This window comes from Corvus moneduloides, chromosome 18 (assembly GCF_009650955.1).
Source record: "Corvus moneduloides isolate bCorMon1 chromosome 18, bCorMon1.pri, whole genome shotgun sequence".
NCBI classification, from domain to species: Eukaryota; Metazoa; Chordata; class Aves; order Passeriformes; family Corvidae; genus Corvus; species Corvus moneduloides.
This window is the reverse complement of record NC_045493.1, coordinates 11,362,018-11,378,993: the sequence shown is the minus strand read 5'-3', so window position 1 is coordinate 11,378,993 and position 16,976 is coordinate 11,362,018. Positions and strand designations below refer to the sequence as shown.

The window sequence follows — 16,976 nt, the reverse complement described above, 5'->3', positions numbered from 1 at the left end:
ATGGCTCTTGTTCAGCAGCTTGAATTCTTAAGGCAAAAGGAGGAAATCATCATCTTCCCATCACCACATTCTGGGGAATTTGGGAATTTAGAGACTTTTTTTCATCATTTTTACTTTATTAGCTCTTTATTCAGCCTAACTTTTTTTATTAGCAGCTGTGCCACATGTTGACACGTTCGGAGCCCCAGTGCCTGCAGTTTGCCCCAGCAAGGCTGTTCCTATTCCTATTGCTCATTTTCCCCTGTTCCTGTTCCTCATTTTCCTCTTCTATTGCAGTTTATTCAACACTGCTGAGCAACGTCATTAAGCCAGTCACAAACTGGGGCATCTTGGGGTAACCAACTGAAGGTAAAGTCATGGTAAAATTCACTTCACTGATTTCATAAGTGTCTGGATTATTTCAGGCAGCTCACCCAGAGTAAAACAGGAGAAGGAAGATCAGATCAGAGCCACACATCTTCCTTTGTAGAACTTAGACAGAGTTTGTCTTTGAAAATGTTCTCTGTGAAACAGAACTGCTGGAAAGTATTGAATGACTTCGTCCCCACTCCCTCCTTCCTTTCCTCAAGTGACTTCTAGGAGTTACACTACTGAAAACACATTTTAAAACATGTTCAGTAACAGGCTGGTGATGCAGCTCATGAGGCTGGTTAAAGCTGGAGGTTCAGCTGATCCAACTCTGACATTCCCTGGGGAAGCACTGGCTTGGGAAACGCCCCATGTGCCTGCTGTCCTTTGGAACAGCGGAAAAGAACAGTCCCAGAGAACACTGTCAGGGAATGAAGAAGGGAACAGTGATAATACTGAGTGGCCAAGGATGTGCATAAACACCCAAGTGCCACTCACTGTTCTTTGTTGTGACCATTATAAAGCCAGAAAATTTAACAGGGGTTGGTTTGCTTTTCCTGGAACACCCGAGGTGTCGTGGGGAGCTGTGTTGTTTTCTAAAGATTTATGTAACTGCTTTTGGAAAGCCCCCATTTCTCTCAAGGCACAGGGGCCAATCAGCTTTCCATGCACACACTGCAGACACTCAGTTTTGTGACTTGGGACCTTTCCCTGAGCAGCAGTTTACAAAGGGATGCCCCAGTCACCCAGGACAAATCTCCTGGCATTTAAAAGCAGTGCTGAATGAACTGCAATAACCCACAAGGAACTCGACAGCCCAAAACCATGAGAGCAGCAAGTCAGTGCCCAGTAACTTTTCTTTCCTTCTCCCCTTTTCCTCTAATAACCCTCCTCAGCATCACTGTATTGTCCATTATTTCTTAAGAGCTTGCCGGGTCAGATCTGTGCACACACATTTTATCAGACTGAGGGACAATCCAACATTCCAGAGCAGACTAAAACCAAACATTAAACTGATCACTGCAAGTAAGAATTACCACAACGTGGGAGGTGTGGAACTAAAGCAAACGTGGACGGTTCCATCTCTAATCCAACGAGTGCAACAACTCAGCACTTTTAACCATGACACAACAGAAAAGAACAGCTCTTAGCAGCGTTTTTGCGTTACATTTCTGTAGGACTGTGGGGTTAAACACACATCAGCAGGAACAACTTACCTCTTTTTCATCTCTAATAACTGGTTATTGAGTACTGATCTCTCCTCTTCCAGCTGAAACACAAGTACAGACAGACTCCAGTTGATACACTACAGTTTGTTTCCTTAGTATAATGTATCAGAGCATCATTATCATCATAAAATAGAAGTGGAAGAGGCTGCAGAGCCCCCAGATCCTCAAAGTAGCAGATTTTCTACTGGCACAGCACATGCACTCAAACACCAACTGTTCAGTGACCAAAACATCAGCTACTGAGGGCCTGGTGGTGCTTTATAAGCATTTCCATGCCCTGTGCACACAGCAGAGGTGTGAGACCAGTGTTAAAGGATATTTCCAGGGCCCCCACACACCCCAAGAACCCTCTGTGTGCCTGGCCATTACTTTTAGCTCAGCACTGGTGAATTGCTGGGTTTGCTGTGTTGGATCATTGCACTGCTGATCCGTATTTGTTACTGCCCCGTTACTCAGAGATAAATTATTGATCCCAAAGCTCTTGGTCTGGTGTTTGTTACCACTTCCTGGAGCTGTAACTCAGCGAGGTCACTCTTACTGCCTTAAAACCAGCAAGGCCTTCAACTGAAATTATTGTTGTTGGTTCTTGGGTCCAAACTGGGTTAGGAAATACAAACCAACAAAACTGCAAAGGCCCAACACAGAAACACTGGGGCAACTAAGCTTCTGGTAAGGTTAAGAAAACAAGTATTTTTCAGGCAAATTAATTATTTTTCACCATCTCCTCCTTCCTTCTTATTCAATGGCCAAAGCCAGCAATTACAGCTGAGAACTGTCTGTATCAGAACTCCCTGAGCACAGTTTCCACTGGGATTTCACAAGCTTCCAGGGTTCATCCACAAGGTCAGGAACACATACATTTATAATGGAAACCTCAGAGCCCTGACAACAGCTGCTGTCCCTGACGGAGGGAATTCTTTCAGCACTTTGCAGATACTGAGGTTTGGCACAGAAGGTGTTAAACAAGTTTCCTTGAGCAGGTGGGTTGCCAGCCAGCCCCCAGCTCAGCTAAATGCAGCTCACTGAGAGCAGCCATCTCCTCCACATTTCCTGACAAGTTACCTTCTCCTTCCCTGTGCTAGTGCTGTTAAACATCCCAGGTTTGGGATGAACCAGGATCATTTCACTGGGCTTAATCAGACAGCTTTTATTGATATGAAAAATAGATACTAGAAGGGTGTAGAGAGACTTCTATAAATAATTCTTAAAGCAAATCAAGACGTGTCTCTCAAGGCAAGTGACCACTGTGGGAGAGCAGAGCAGCCAAGGCACTATGGGGATACGGGCACATTTTTCCTGCAGGTCAAACCCAGCCAAAATCCAGTTCCACCAGCAGCACCAGAGCATCCCCTGATTCCCAGTTTCTGTCTTGTTTCCTGCCCAGAGGCAGCCTGTGTGAACTCCTGACATCTGTACAGACTGGTGACAAAAAAGGGAGGAATACAAGTCTGAGAAATGTGACTCTCAGGGAGCTGCAGCTTCGGCTGCTTCTCCAGACCCTCGTTCTAACACCTGGGTTCCAGGCCCCTCTCCTCCTGCACATCTCCAGAGTGAGGGGACACATCTCCTGTGCATCACACTTCCCAGCTGCTTTTTTGGATTCCTTGTCCTTTGCCAGCACTGGCATTTCTCTACAGTCACACTCGGCACCCTCAGAACAGACCCTGCACACGTTAATAAAAGATGGGCCAGCTGAGCTGCTGGGTATTTCTACACCTTCTCCAATTAATTTCAAATGCCTGGGCAGGTCTGAGGCTGCCAAAATGCCACAACAAATAATTCGAAGCCAGTAAAGTTCCCCGAGCTCAGTATTTATCTGAATGTGACTCTTTAACTAATTACAATCAGCTAATTATTTACGGATCAATACAGAAAAGCTCCCTCAGCATCTCTGGTGTGAGACACTTTAACCTTTAGATGTCCGGATAGATCATTCAAGGATCCACTAATTTTGCAAACTGTGCCAAAAGGAGCCACGGATCCTCTAACCCAACTGACAACACACCTGTTAGAATTTATATGGATACCATAACAACAGCTCAAAATTCCCAATCCTGTGTTTGCCCCTTCCTGATGCATTTAACAGGTACCTGCACAGAGCCTCTGCAGCCTGAGCTCTGCTGCGTTCTGCTTTCCTCCCCACTGCCCAGATTTTTGGGAGCACAACGTGCAGCTCCCGGGCAATCCCGCGGTGGGAAACGGCATGGGGGGAAACCCGGACTGGACCTTTCCCGGAGTACGGAATGGGGGAAAAAACCCGGACTGGATTTTTCCAGAGTACGGAATGGGGGAAAACCCGGACTGGATTTTTTACAGAATACTGAATGGGGGAAAACCAGCCCATGGCTCGGGAGCCGAGGGGTCTCTTCTCTCAGGGCTTTTCCATGTGTCAAAATGCAGAAAGATTTGAGCAGTGCTGCCAAATCCTTCTGAAGTTACAACTCTGCCTGGAAATAACAGGTTGCCTCAAAGACTCTGAAATAATTTAGGAAACCCTGTGGGAGTGGAGAGCAGCTCCCAGTGGCTGTTTGGGATGTGCTCTCCCCCCTCCGCTCCTCAGATGGGGAATGAGTCAGTGCTGAGCCCACACGTCTGGGACTCTGCTCGTCACCGCCAAAGGCTCTTGAGGATGAAGGAGTCTGAGCATTACTCCTGCCAGCAGCTAAAAGGATTTACAAACTGGCCAGGGCTGTAGTCACCCATCCCCAGGACTTCCAAACAGACCCTTGGATAAAAATCAGCCTGTTGGCTTTAAAAATAATCAAGCCTGCTGCAGCATGGAAGAGTCTGTGCCCTGTCAGGGTGACCTAGGTTACAGTGTAAGATGTCACCAAAGGTATGTATTCTCTTATCATCCTCACAAGCTGTTAAAAGTGGGTGGGGCAGTGTTCGTTATCTCCTACCATGACTCATCCCTGATAACACCAGCTGGGAGCAATCTCTGTTTAATGGACAATTAAGGACTCACCCCATGACTCGCAGGATTATGTCATCCCATTGTGAGATGCCCCACCCAGGGGGAGGAGCCAAGCATTCCCACCTGGATATAATCTGGGATTTGGAACACAGTCAGCCCTTACCTACTGGATTCCCAGAGGACAAGAGCTACATAACCACCACTAGACCTTCAGAGGAGGATCAGACACTTCTACAGGATCACTGCTTCAACAGAACTTTATCTATCACTTCAAAGAGGACTGCAGCCACCCCTGAATTGGACTGGTACCACCACCCTGCCTGGCAGGGTGTCAGGTCATATCCTGGCTCTGTCAGGTTAAGCCAATATTTCTGTATTATTGCCTTATTCTATATACTAATAGAGAACTGTTACTCTTATTTTTCATGTAACTGCCTGAAAGCCCCTTAATTTCAAAATTATAGTAATTTGGAGGGAAGGGGCTTACATTTTCCATTCCAAGGGAGGCTCCTGCCTTCCTTAGCAAACACTTTCAAACCAAGACACACAGGGAACAGGATCCCCTCCCTACACAGGTGCTCTCTCAGAAAGGCAGGACACAAACCCTGGTCTCCTACCTTTCTGCTTTTGGATCTTTTGGATGATCTTCCCAAGATTCCTACACAGTGTGCCTGTCACTGGAACTGCTCCACAAGAACTAAACCGACCACATTAGGGACTGTAAATCTATTTTATCTTTTGGCAAGTACCAGTGATACAAGCTGAGTAACTTGCTCATATTTTAAGATTCCAACAATGTGTTCAGATATAATAGTGAAAAATAAAAAAATAAAGTACCACCAAAAAAGCACCTTACAGGGGTTCTGTTCCCCAGGACCCACAGCCTGGCTGCAGCACAGTGTGAAGTTTGAGCAGACACACGCACAGCACAAGTCCAACCACGGAGTTTTACACAGCATTCTGAAATACATCCTAAGTATTCTTTGTTTTCAGTGGGGAAAGCAGGAATAAGAATTTAAAAGCTACATTTCCTTAGGTGGATGGACATTTCCACAGTTGTATAACAAAACCACTCCCGACAGAAATAGCAACTCTCTGTTAATACACTTGGCTAAAGCACGTTTAATTTATGCTCATTCCCAAGCCTTCCCAAGTATCCTTCCCGGGTTACATAACCTTCTGTCAGCCTGCACTTCCAACCTCCCCGTGCAGGTGGCTTCCAAATTTATTTCCAAACGTTCCCAGCACCACTCATCCTTTCCAGCACAAGGCTCCCCGGGCAGCCCCGGAGCTCCGGCGGAGCTTCCACCCGCCCGCTGCGGCCGCTCTACCTTGTGGTGACTCGAGACCTCGTCCCTGCTCCTGCCCAGCTCCTCGGCCAGTTTCACGTTCTCCTCCTGCAGAGCCTCGAGCTGCTGGGACTTGTGAGCCGCTGCCAGCTTGAGCGCTTCGCTGCGAGCACACAGAGAGCATCGTTACCATAGGAACGGGAGAGGCGAGGGAAAACTGGGGGAGAGAGGCGGCTTCACAGCTTGGAAAAATACATCAGGGTCACGTGGCTGAGGGATCGGGAATAGCAGTGACAATCCTGGGGACACAGGGACAGGGTGAACCCTGCGGCTGCACAAAGCCTTTCCCTCGCAGTGGTTCAGGTAGTCGGGAATTCCCATGGGCAGCAAGGCTGGGATTTGGAAATGCAGGGTGTGGCCAGAGGGTCGGCAATGTTTGCAGCCTGGACTGTTCGCAGAAGGGAACTTTGCAGCCAGAGGTAAAACAGAATTGCTTAAAAGCATAAAAAAGAAAAAGAAAACTAGGAAAAAAGGCAACAAGAAAAAAACCCAGCTTAGAGCTCCTACTCCCTACAAGGGTCTGACATCCAAACATACAAGAAAGTGCAGGATCCAAGGAAGCAAAACCCTCATCTATTCCATTATTTTAACAGACACTAAACTGCAAATGAGGACAAAAACAAAGCTGAAGAAAAAAAGACTTTGCAGCTTTCATCAGCCTGTGTTGCTACTAATGCATGTGGTTTCCTTAAAATACATTTATTTGTAACAAATTTTGGAAAATATTTTGCATGCTAGCTGTAACATGAGTGACTAACACAAAATCTTTAAGATCTTACATCTTTTGAAAAGCACAAAAGACACCCTTAATTTCACTGAATAGTAATTTTTATTACTGTTTTGTTTTTTAAAAAAGGAGTCTCAGTAGTCCTGTGTACCAATACTACAGACCTTAAACCCTGACTGGAATATTAAAAATACTTTTATAACTGTGGGAAGTAGAAGAATAAGTCAGAAACTTATTCAAGCACTTCAAAATACAAGGATCTGTTGTCTCTTACTGGGCAGATTTAGACAAAAGTCTCATTTACTTTTGCGTTCAGCATCTCACAGGACTCTTGATTTCTCAACCATTTCTTCTACCTGGTCTCACCTTGACTAATTCCCACCCTGATCCCCCTGAACTGGAGCAAACTGCTCCCACCTCATATTTCTAACTATTTTTCCTTGCTGAGCACTAACCCCTTCTCCTTCTTCTTTTGGCATTAAGGCACAGATGGTTCAGGGCTTTATAAAAATCCCACACCCAACACTGGGGTCAGCGTGCCTGAAGTGCTCCTGTGTTCGTGCCAAGGAATCTCCAAGGGATGGCCCTGGGAGCACCCACGGCACTGCAGCTTTCCCTCACCCCAGCCTTGCAGGGAAGGCTCTTTCCCGAAGGACACCCTGTCCCTGTCACATCCCCTGCCTCCAAAGGCAGCACATTCCTCCAGCTCCTGTGGGCACATTCCCTCTGCTCTCCTCACCAAGGCCTCGTCAGCTCACCCCTGAGCTGTGCTCTCAAACCACACCCTGCTGATGGGTACAAAAGAACTATTAAAGATCAACTGAAAACTAGAAAAGCTTCCCCTTCTCCCCAAGGTCTCAGCTCTGATAATCAGAGACCACATTCAGCAACAGTCTAAGAAATAACAGAATTAACCTCTCCAGAGTGATCAGGGTCCTGGGAACTGAGGTGCTTGATTTGGTGCTGGAGATTTTCAAGGCAGCATCTCCTATAAATAATTTCTGCCTGGCAAATTACAGCCCAGTATCTGCTGCCTTTCCACAATATCAGAGTCTACTCATCCCTTCATTAGAGCAACCAGCAATCACTTGCTCTGGCATTTCCCACAAGCACTGAGGCAGGAATTGCTCCTGGAAAGAAATCCTGCTTTTCTCAAAGGGGTCTATGCAATCACCAAGGTTTTCCAAAGCCACCAGCACAAACTGCCAGTCACAGCCAGACACTGAATTCTGTGAGCTGGTGGCCCTTGTGTCCCAGTGTCACCTCGGAGCTGTCAGTGGCTCAGAGCTGTCACAAAATGACAAATGGAACTACAATAATAATAATTAGTCAAAGCTGCTCATAAGCTGTCAGCGAGATTCCAGCTCTCACCCCATGAGCCAAGAAATTCCTCTTGGAGCACAGGTGGAAAGAGGTCTGTGGTTTAATGCATGGCACCTCTGAGAGCTGGGGATGTGCAGCCACTGGCAGAGCAGCAATAACTGGGATCTTTATTCCCTGTGGCACAGCAAAAGCTTTGCTACAATGAGATTCCACAGGGAAAATTACTTTATATCAAATGCTCTCAGTTTATTTGTTTGTGTCCAATGTTACACAACGTGAGTCTGTAGTATGTAAAATATTGTTTCTCCAGTGAAGCAGCTCCAATAACCAACAATTAACTTTGAGTTTTACGTTCCATATATAGGATTTGGTTTGTACCAGTTAGGAATAAATACACAGTAGGGACACAGAAATAAACTTCATAAAGCCATCAATGAAAAATAAAAGCAGAATCAAATATTCTATGAACAAAGCCACTTAACACTCCAAGTGTACTTGTAATTAAATCAAACAGAATTCTCTTCTAATAAAGATTTTAATATCATCTCGTGCCCTCAGGTGCAGAACCCTCCACCAAACAAATTATTTCAAACTATGCTCCAAGGATTTGCTTCAGTTCCCTTCAGCAATTTAGTAGCAACATTCTGATGTCAAGTTTTGCACATGCCACACATTTAATTTTGAGCTAATATCTGCTTTATAAGTGAGGATACCAGAAAGGTGCTGAAAGACAATTTAAAAAAAAAAAAACAAAGGTACATGTGCCCACAAAAATGAACAGATTTAACACTGAAATACTTACAATTCTTTTTTAAGTTCTTCCACTTTCTTGTTCTCCAGATTTAGAAGCTCTTTTGATTTATTAAGTTCCTCTTCATTTTTCAGGTTGTTTTGTTTAAGCATGTCCAACTTAAAGAGAAAAAAAACCCCTCATTACACCAATGAAACCACACTGTTCTCAGGAAACAATACTCAGCCAAATGGGGGCTTGAGCTCCTCCTTTTCCATCTTTAGCCCCTAAATTAACCCAGCCTGTCTGGACTGACGTGTTTGTCCAACAATAAATTTTATGAGACATTCTGCATTCAAATAGAGCAGCACAAAGAATTCCAAGTCCACTGGAGAGCAGTTTCCAGGAATCTGGTGTCAACACCCCAAGGTAAAGCCCAAAGCACCTCAGCTCCATTAACTGCTGCAGCACTCAGAGCATTATTTGTTCTTTAAATGCAAAGCTTGTTGCTAAAATCAGCTGCTCCCTTGATCTTTATTCCTCTAAGATAACTCATAAATTCTGCTTTCCATACCTTATTTTCTGACTCAGGAGGGCTGAATGCTGTGCGTGCACCCACAGGAAATGAATTCCTTGCAGAGATCTTGTTGCATGGGACAAACCTTGGACATGGTTTTCCTGAGCTTGTGTCCCCCATGGTAACACCACGAGCTCATGGACCTGATTTGCTTGCATCCAGCCCCACAGTATATTACATAACAGATAATCTGCAGCCATTCTCATGGCATTACAGGACCTTGTGGATTTTTTTAATCCAGAAAGGGAACCCCTCCCATATGAACGTCACCACTTCTAATTCTCGAGCCGGCAGATCCTGCTGGAAATCGCTCCTGTTCCAGCACTTAGGGCAGCCCAGCTGTTCACTCCCAGTGCTATGGGAGCTGCAGAAGACCAAAGGGTGAGGGCATCCTCCCCTTCCTCAGGCCCTGGAGCAGCACAGAGTGGTGGGAAGACACAGCCTGGGAACAGATCCCAACAGGAACTGCTGCACCTTGGACTGACACCACGTGCAAAATACAAAATAATCCTGACCATAAAACCACGTGCATTTTCCATCACTCTGCACTCATCCAGTAATTTTTCACAGGGGAAAATGACAGAATTCTCTCCTGCCTAATCCAATTCTCTATAATTCAACAGTTGCTCTCACAAACCAGGCAAAACTTTTCACAGAAAAGCATTTAATGTGATTACTTCATTCTGCAGCTTCTCGTTTGTCTGTCTCGAGTTCTCCAAAGAGGCCAAAGTTTCAATCTTTTCTTTGTGAATGGCATCCTTCTCCTTGGTCACCTGCTCCACTGCCTGGAAAACATCTTCTGCCAGTTTGGCCACCTGGATATAAAGGGAGGTGGGGAAAAAACCCCAATTAGTACCAACGGGAACTCTGACAGCAAAACATCAATACTTTATGCAGAGCTCCATGGTTTGTCAGCTGCTTCCCAGTCAAGTAAGGACTTCAGCTGGGAATTTATTTGCATTTTGAAGCTGCATAAAGTATAAAATGAAGTGAACAAGAGAAGATCCAATTCCATGCAGAAACAGATCATAACCTCATGCTCATGTCACCACTGAGGAATTCCCTCTATTTTAATTCCTGGATTTCTCATTATCACCACTGTGACTGCTCTCAGACCTCTCACCTCTTTAGGCAGTAGTAATTCAACAAATATTCACTTCCAACAGCCTGGTATATTTTCAGAAATTATGGAATTACAAAAACTCAAAAATTTGGAAAATAATGGAATTAGAGATAAAGCCAATTATTGCATTATTTCAGTATTGTTCATTATGGCCTCATAAAGGAAACACTTCTCAAAGATATTAAAATACTTAGGCAGGTGTAATCTATAGGATATCTCGATTCCAATTTGGATTCAATGGGATTTTCTGGGCTTCAAGCCACACAAACTGAAAATCAAAGTATTTTATACAGAATTTGTTGGTGGTGAATACAAAACACTTCTGTGAATAAAAAGAATTCAGAATTGTCAGTGTCTTTCCCAGTCTCTAACACTGCTTTTATCCAATTACATTTACAGGAGCAGCACATTCTTTTATATTTTTTGGAGTAACTCAGGTTTGTAGTTTGCTGCAATCGAACATAAAATTGCACAAAGATCCAATCTAAAACCTTATCTATTACTACTTTAGGTTTTAAGGTGCAGAACCCTTCACCAGAAGGAGCTGCTCAATGTCTCCTACCAGATTCAGGGAACACAACTTCCTTTTATTCACAGTTCATGTTGTTTTCTTGCAACATTCAGCGACAACAGAGGCTTTTGTAGTTAAAAATATTATTTAAAAAAATTTTTAAGTGTCCTTCAGACTCACAGCTGCAACTTGCAACAACCCCCAAGTACCATATTGAGAGAGCCCACAACTGCAGTGTGTTATGAGTGTGCAGTGAAGTGCAGAGAGGAAATCAGGGGTTAGTGCTCACGATTAGTAGAATCAGCCCCAGACTTGACTTTTAACTATGAATTTCAATACCTCTGGTTTTTGCACTACTGCTTGGGTCTGGAGAGTCTCAAGTTCTTTTACTTTCAAAATCAGATTGTTCATTTGCTCCTGCAGCATCTGATTTTGGCCCTGAGACTCCAGCAATTTGCCTGAGAGGTCACTATTAGCTTGTTCTAAAAGTTTAACATCCTCACACAGTTTGTAATAATCCCGGGAGAATTTCCCCTTCTCATTCACTGTTCCCTCCTTACTGATGACCACACTTTCCTGCTTATCCCTCAGGCTGTCCAGTTCCTGAAGCAACTCAATTTCCTCCTCTTCCATCAGCTCCATCTCGTGTTTGAGCTCATCCATCTTCTTGGAGATTGAGCCGTGCAGGCCCTGGAATTCTGCTGCTGAGCTGGATAAGGAAGCAAAGTCACCCTTCAGTCTCTCCATGCTGCAAGTGAGCTGCTCTTTCTCTGCACAGAGAGTTTCTTTCTCTTTCATTATTTCCACCAGCTTCATCTCAGATTTTTCTTTCTCCTGAACTAGAAGTTTTTTCTCAGCCAGAAATTCCTCACTTTTCTCTCTCAGCTCTTCTACCTTCTTTTCTAAGCAGCTGATGTTCCTTTGAAGTTCCCTATGTCCCAACAGAAACGATTCCTCGTCCAGTTTTCGAGCTTCCTTTTCTAAGGTTAAGTTTTCTTTCATAAGAGCAACCTCCCTGTTTAATTTCTGACACTTCTCCTGCAGCTCATCCCTCTCCCTGGTCAGCATCTCCCTGGCAAAGGAGCAGGTCGCCAAGGAAGACGACAGGACCTGCTCGGTGTGTGATGCAGCAGCCAGCTCACCTTCTAATGCTCTTTTGGCATCCTGGGCCGCCTCCAGAAGATTGGAAAGGTCACATTTACAGGCCATCAACTCTTGATTTTCTACAGTCTTCTTACTTAGTTCTCCCTTCAGGGCTTCAATGGAATCTTGGAGTGTGGCATTCTCTTGAGCCAGAGCATTCTTGGACGAGAGGTCCAGCTCACGTTCTCTCTTCAGATCAGAAATTGCCTTTGCGCAAGATTTGTTTTTCATCAAGAAGCTCAAGTATTTTGTCTCCAATTCCTTCTTCTCTTGGAGAAGAGCTTCATTATGCTTTTCAAACTGCAACGACTTCTGAAGGACAGATTCCTTTTCCAAGGTCAGTTTGTTCATGTTCTCAGCACAGACTCTCTCACAAAGCTCAACATCTGCTGAGGCCTTCGCAAGCTTCTCAGCAATTGCCTTGTTTTCATTGAGAAGTTGCTCCCTTTCAGCCAAAAGCCTCTGTTCTGATGAAGAAAGAGCCTCTTTCTCTCGAAGTAACTGATTACATTCCAAACTGAGTGTCTCTCTTGAGGCTTTCACTTCCTCCAGAAGACAAGTGAGACTCCCAAGGGAATTCTCCATCTCCACAGTGTCTTCCATCACTTTGGTAAGCTGTGTTTGCATCTCTTCCTCTCTCACTTTTAACACTTGGTTTTCACTGACTGCATTGTCTAAACTCACTTGCAGCTCTTCTGTGCCTTTGAGGAGCATCTCCTTCTCTTCCTGCAGGTTCTGCAAGACCCTGCCCAGCTCCTTTTCCAGGGCTTCATGCCTGTCTTGAAGAGCCAAGAGCTCCCCTAGGGCTGAATCTCTCTCTGCAGCCAGAGCTAACACTTGTTGCTGAAGCTCCCTTTGGTCACTGGCCAGGGCCTCACAGGAACTTCCCAGCTTCTGGATAACATCATCTTTGTCTTTTATAACTGCATCTTTCTCTTTCAAAAGTCTCTTCTGATAATTCTCCAGCTCTTCCCATTCTTTGACATGTTTCTGACATGCCACATCCATGGCATCTTTGCTGGCCTGAAGTTCTTCCAGCTGTTGGAACAAGGTGGACTCCAAGGACTGCAGAGCTTCATTTTCCTGAGCTGCCTTCAGCAGCCTTGCCTGCACTGCCTCAAGTTCAGAGAGTAATTTGCTTTGCTCAGAAACCAATGCTCCCTTTTCTGTGCTCTCCTGCTGGCTTTTGGCCTCAGCTTCTTCCTTCTGCTTTAGGATTCTTTTATTTTCTGCCTTCAGGTCTTCTTGGTCTTGTTGCATTAACAAAATCTTTGATTCCAATTCTTTAAGTTTTGATAACAAGGGACCTCTCTCTAATTTTAAAGTTTTCCCCTCCTGTGCCAAAGTCTCTTTTTCTGATATCAAAGCCCTCATCTTGTCTGACATTTGTTCGATTTCTTTTCTGGATGAGGCTAACACAGAGCTTAAGGACTAAAGAAATAAAGTCAGGGAGAAGGGAAAACAAAAATCAAGTCAAGCAGATGAATGAGAAATGGGCTTTAAGGGCAAATAGAGCAACTGTAATTTAAGTTTTAAAAGTGTATACACTGACACACAGCCCCTGTCTGAACTCAGCTGCTGACAGACACCCCCATTACATTACAGAACACCCGTCATCCACAAGAAAAGGTTTTGGTGGCTAAATAGTGTTAAAAAATCATGGTTTAATGTTTCCTCCATCCAAATTTCATGTAATTTATAAAACTATTCTCAATAAACTGACTGTAAATTATTCAAAAGAAGAGCCACAGAATGATTTCATGAGACTCTAAATGAATTAAAATGTAAGGAGTTCTATTAGACGCTGACTTCCAATTCTCAATTTCACCCATAGATAATTCTCCTCATGATTCTATCAAAAATATATTGTCATAACCCCTTTAATTCAAAACACCACATCAGTGGTGTCAATATTGTGTGTCAATTTATACACGAAATAATTTGCTAAATCATACAGCAAAGATTGTAGCAAATAATTGATGAAAGCAAGCAGTAATGTCAAGGAAACAGGAGGAAAAATCAAAATTGCTGAAGTCCAGCTACACATTAAATAGCTGCAGATCATACTACAAACCAAAAGGTGTGTAGCACTTCTAAATGAAGTGGTTCACAATGCATCTTAAAATCAAGCATATATAAAAAACCAGGGAATGACATCTGGCTCCAGCTGGCTGTGCTGAGCCAGATATCTATGAACATAAAATGTTAACTGATATCAAAGAACTGTCTCTCATCAAATCTTGTGTATCTAGAAAAGAACTAACAACCAGTTTGTCCTGTGGGCTTCTCCTCCCTAACCCAAATCCACGTACCGTGGAAAAGTTCAAAACAGAAACACTGCAAAAATCTGGCTATGAAAGGCTGAAGCAGAGAGAAAACAAGTCACTGAGACAGAAAATTTAAACTTTAAGTCACATGCAGAGTGACAAAAGCCACTTACTCTGGCCTGCTCTGCTTGTTTCTGCAGCTCCTCAGCCTGTGCCTCCAGCTCGTTGTTTTTCCTCTGGGCACTTTTCAGTGCCTCTTCTGCATCCAGCAGGTTCTGCTTAAACCCTTGGATATCTGCATCGTGTTTAGCCACTAGCTCGGAAGTTTCTTTTTGATACTTGGCCTGAAGATCTTTGTACTGATGTTGGCTGGTCTCAATCTCCTTTTTCTGGTGGAAGATAAAACAGCAAAACTCAGTTCTAGCAGCAGTGGGACAATATTCTGCAGTTTGAGGGCTTTTAAAGTTGTTCTTACCATGTCTGTTAATTGATCCTGCAGACTTTTCAGTTCTGCTTGATGAATCTTGAGGGTTTCCTGCTGACTCTGCTCAGCTTTCTGTGTTGTCTGCTCCACGTTTTTCTCAAGCTGAGCAGCCTTTTCATTTGCTTTTGTAAGCTCAAGTTGTATTTGCTCCAACTGCCTGGAAAGACCAAATGAAAGAACATCACTTTCTGCTGACAGCACCACAAGCACAGAGATGAAAGAGCCAAGATTGTGCTGAAGTTCTATATTCTGACCTAGCATTTAGAAAGAGATTTAATTGTTTAACAGATAGAGAGTGTTCTGCTAAATTCAATATACACAGGGAAGACCAAGTAACTTTGCTCCCCATCTGGGGTTTTGTAAGGGTGAAGAACAACTATTGTACACACAATTTTTATTTGGAAAAACCCCCACATTTTCTCTCACAAAAATGTGACCCAAGTCTTTCATATATCCAAATAAATGGAGCTGATCAGGTAATCAAATAATCATGAAGCACAATCACAACAGTCTGGATTATTCAAGAGGTCACTTACTCTGGGCAATGAGAAGCACATTACATAAGAATTTTGGAATTATCTATGTTGGATGCTCTTCAAATCACTCCCAGGAGACTGTTTAGATTGATTTAGTTTGCTAGAATAAGTTCACTTGTCATATCAATGTGACACTCAGGACCATCTTGTTCAGATATTTACAGAAAAATAAAATGAGAAGCTGGGAGCGTGGGAGAGGAGTTTTGATGTGACAATGCTCTGACAGTGATGAAATACCTTTCTTTTAACCTCAGCTCATCGTTCATTCTTGTGAGCTGGGCAGAGCTGTCTCCTGATGACTTAATGATCTCTGCAATGTCATTTTCAAGTTTGGCTTTTGCTTCCATCAGCTGCTGCTCCCTCTCTTCTCGCTCCCTCAGTTTCCTCTCCATCTCTGAGCAAAACAAAGGTTGTTAAGCTGTAAATTTAAGAGGAAGGGCATGCACAGAACAGCTAGAGGATTGTAAAGAACTAGAAACAGCAATACTGATGCTACAGACCTCACAGATCACCCCTTTAAAATGAAAAATGATGATAGATTGAACTGGTAACTGCAGCAAAAGATTAAGGACTCTTAATCTTAACAGTGAAGAGCAGCTAGCCACGAGCCCTTTGTTTCAGAAGTGATTCACTTCAGACCATGAGAAGTGGGTACAAGTTCTGCTGTCTCAGAGGGGAAGGAAGCAGAGGAGGAAGAGAGCTGCAGGTCTTGCAGGTGAAACCACTCATCAGCTGTACAGCAGAGCAACAGAAAATGAATAATGAAGGCAACACGAAGCTACAGTGAAAAAATGGCTCAGGCCAGGGCAGGAACTGCCAGGGGCAAGGGCAGCCCTTGGGATCACTTCTCCCATGCCAACAACGCCAGGCAAGGTTTGCTTCAGGGCACAAATCGTGCTTGACTTCCCTCTACACTGGTTTTACACAGAGATGTACAAGGAGAAAGGCACAGCAAAGCCTCCTACAGGCTACAGGAGCCACACCAGAGCACACAGCTGATGCATTTCCAAAACACTCAATTTCATCCCTTCCTTACCAGTCAAACTGGACTTGAGCTGCTCCAGTTCTGAAGACATGAGTGCAAACTGCTCTTCTTTTTGGTTCAGTTTTTTCACCGTTTCTAGGCAAGTAAAATTTGGAAAATAAAGTTAGTAACTACTTAGATGCAGACAATTCCATCTACTTGCAAGGGATGTTACCCTTCAGAGAGGCTGCAAGTAATCCCATCCTTTCCACAGCCACTGAAGCTGCTGTACCATCAGGCTTGAAAGTGTTTAAAAAACCCATTTTGTTGGCATTTCATTTCTGCAGCTTTTTAGTTCTCTGTTTATTTTAGCAGCACATACCTTGCATAGCTTGTTGAACATTCTCTGCTTCATCAGCTGCACTACTAAACTTTTCTTTCTGAAAAATTGATAAAAACTTAAGGTAAGGTTTGGTAATAACAGTACAATTCAACCACTGAATTTATATTAGGTATTTTTCATGTACAAAATAAAATAGTTTTCGCTCCTAACATAAACAGATCTCAAATTTCTGAGTTACAGGTTGGCACAGATGTATTCAGCAACATATAGCAAGATCTTCCCTTGCCTTAGCTGCAAGCACCTCAGCATTTAAAGTAACTCCTCCTTCAGCTGCCACAGAGCCCAGGGTAGGAAACAAGAATCTGGGGTCTCTATCCCTGCTGCTCCCAGGCTGCACAGGGGACA

At 43.9% G+C, this 16,976-nt stretch overlaps 1 protein-coding gene across 6 annotated transcripts in view; it reads right to left on the bottom strand.

Annotated features, from left to right (window-relative positions):
• Window positions 1–16,976, bottom strand: part of CLIP1 (CAP-Gly domain containing linker protein 1) — a 61,726-nt gene that overhangs the window by 6,699 nt on the left and 38,051 nt on the right. For all 6 annotated transcript variants that reach the window (XR_004243701.1, XR_004243702.1, XM_032128323.1 and 3 more), the window contains 9 exons: window positions 16,611–16,668; window positions 16,301–16,384; window positions 15,502–15,658; window positions 14,720–14,885; window positions 14,418–14,633; window positions 9,878–10,015; window positions 8,696–8,802; window positions 5,826–5,946; window positions 1,566–1,618 (listed from right to left, as the gene is read on the bottom strand). Coding sequence is in view for 4 of the 6 variants with exons in the window: in XM_032128323.1 (XP_031984214.1) it covers window positions 1,566–1,618; window positions 5,826–5,946; window positions 8,696–8,802; window positions 9,878–10,015; window positions 14,418–14,633; window positions 14,720–14,885; window positions 15,502–15,658; window positions 16,301–16,384; window positions 16,611–16,668 (1,100 nt within the window). In the remaining 2 variants the exon portion in view is untranslated. The remainder of the gene's footprint in view (window positions 1–1,565; window positions 1,619–5,825; window positions 5,947–8,695; window positions 8,803–9,877; window positions 10,016–14,417; window positions 14,634–14,719; window positions 14,886–15,501; window positions 15,659–16,300; window positions 16,385–16,610; window positions 16,669–16,976) is intronic.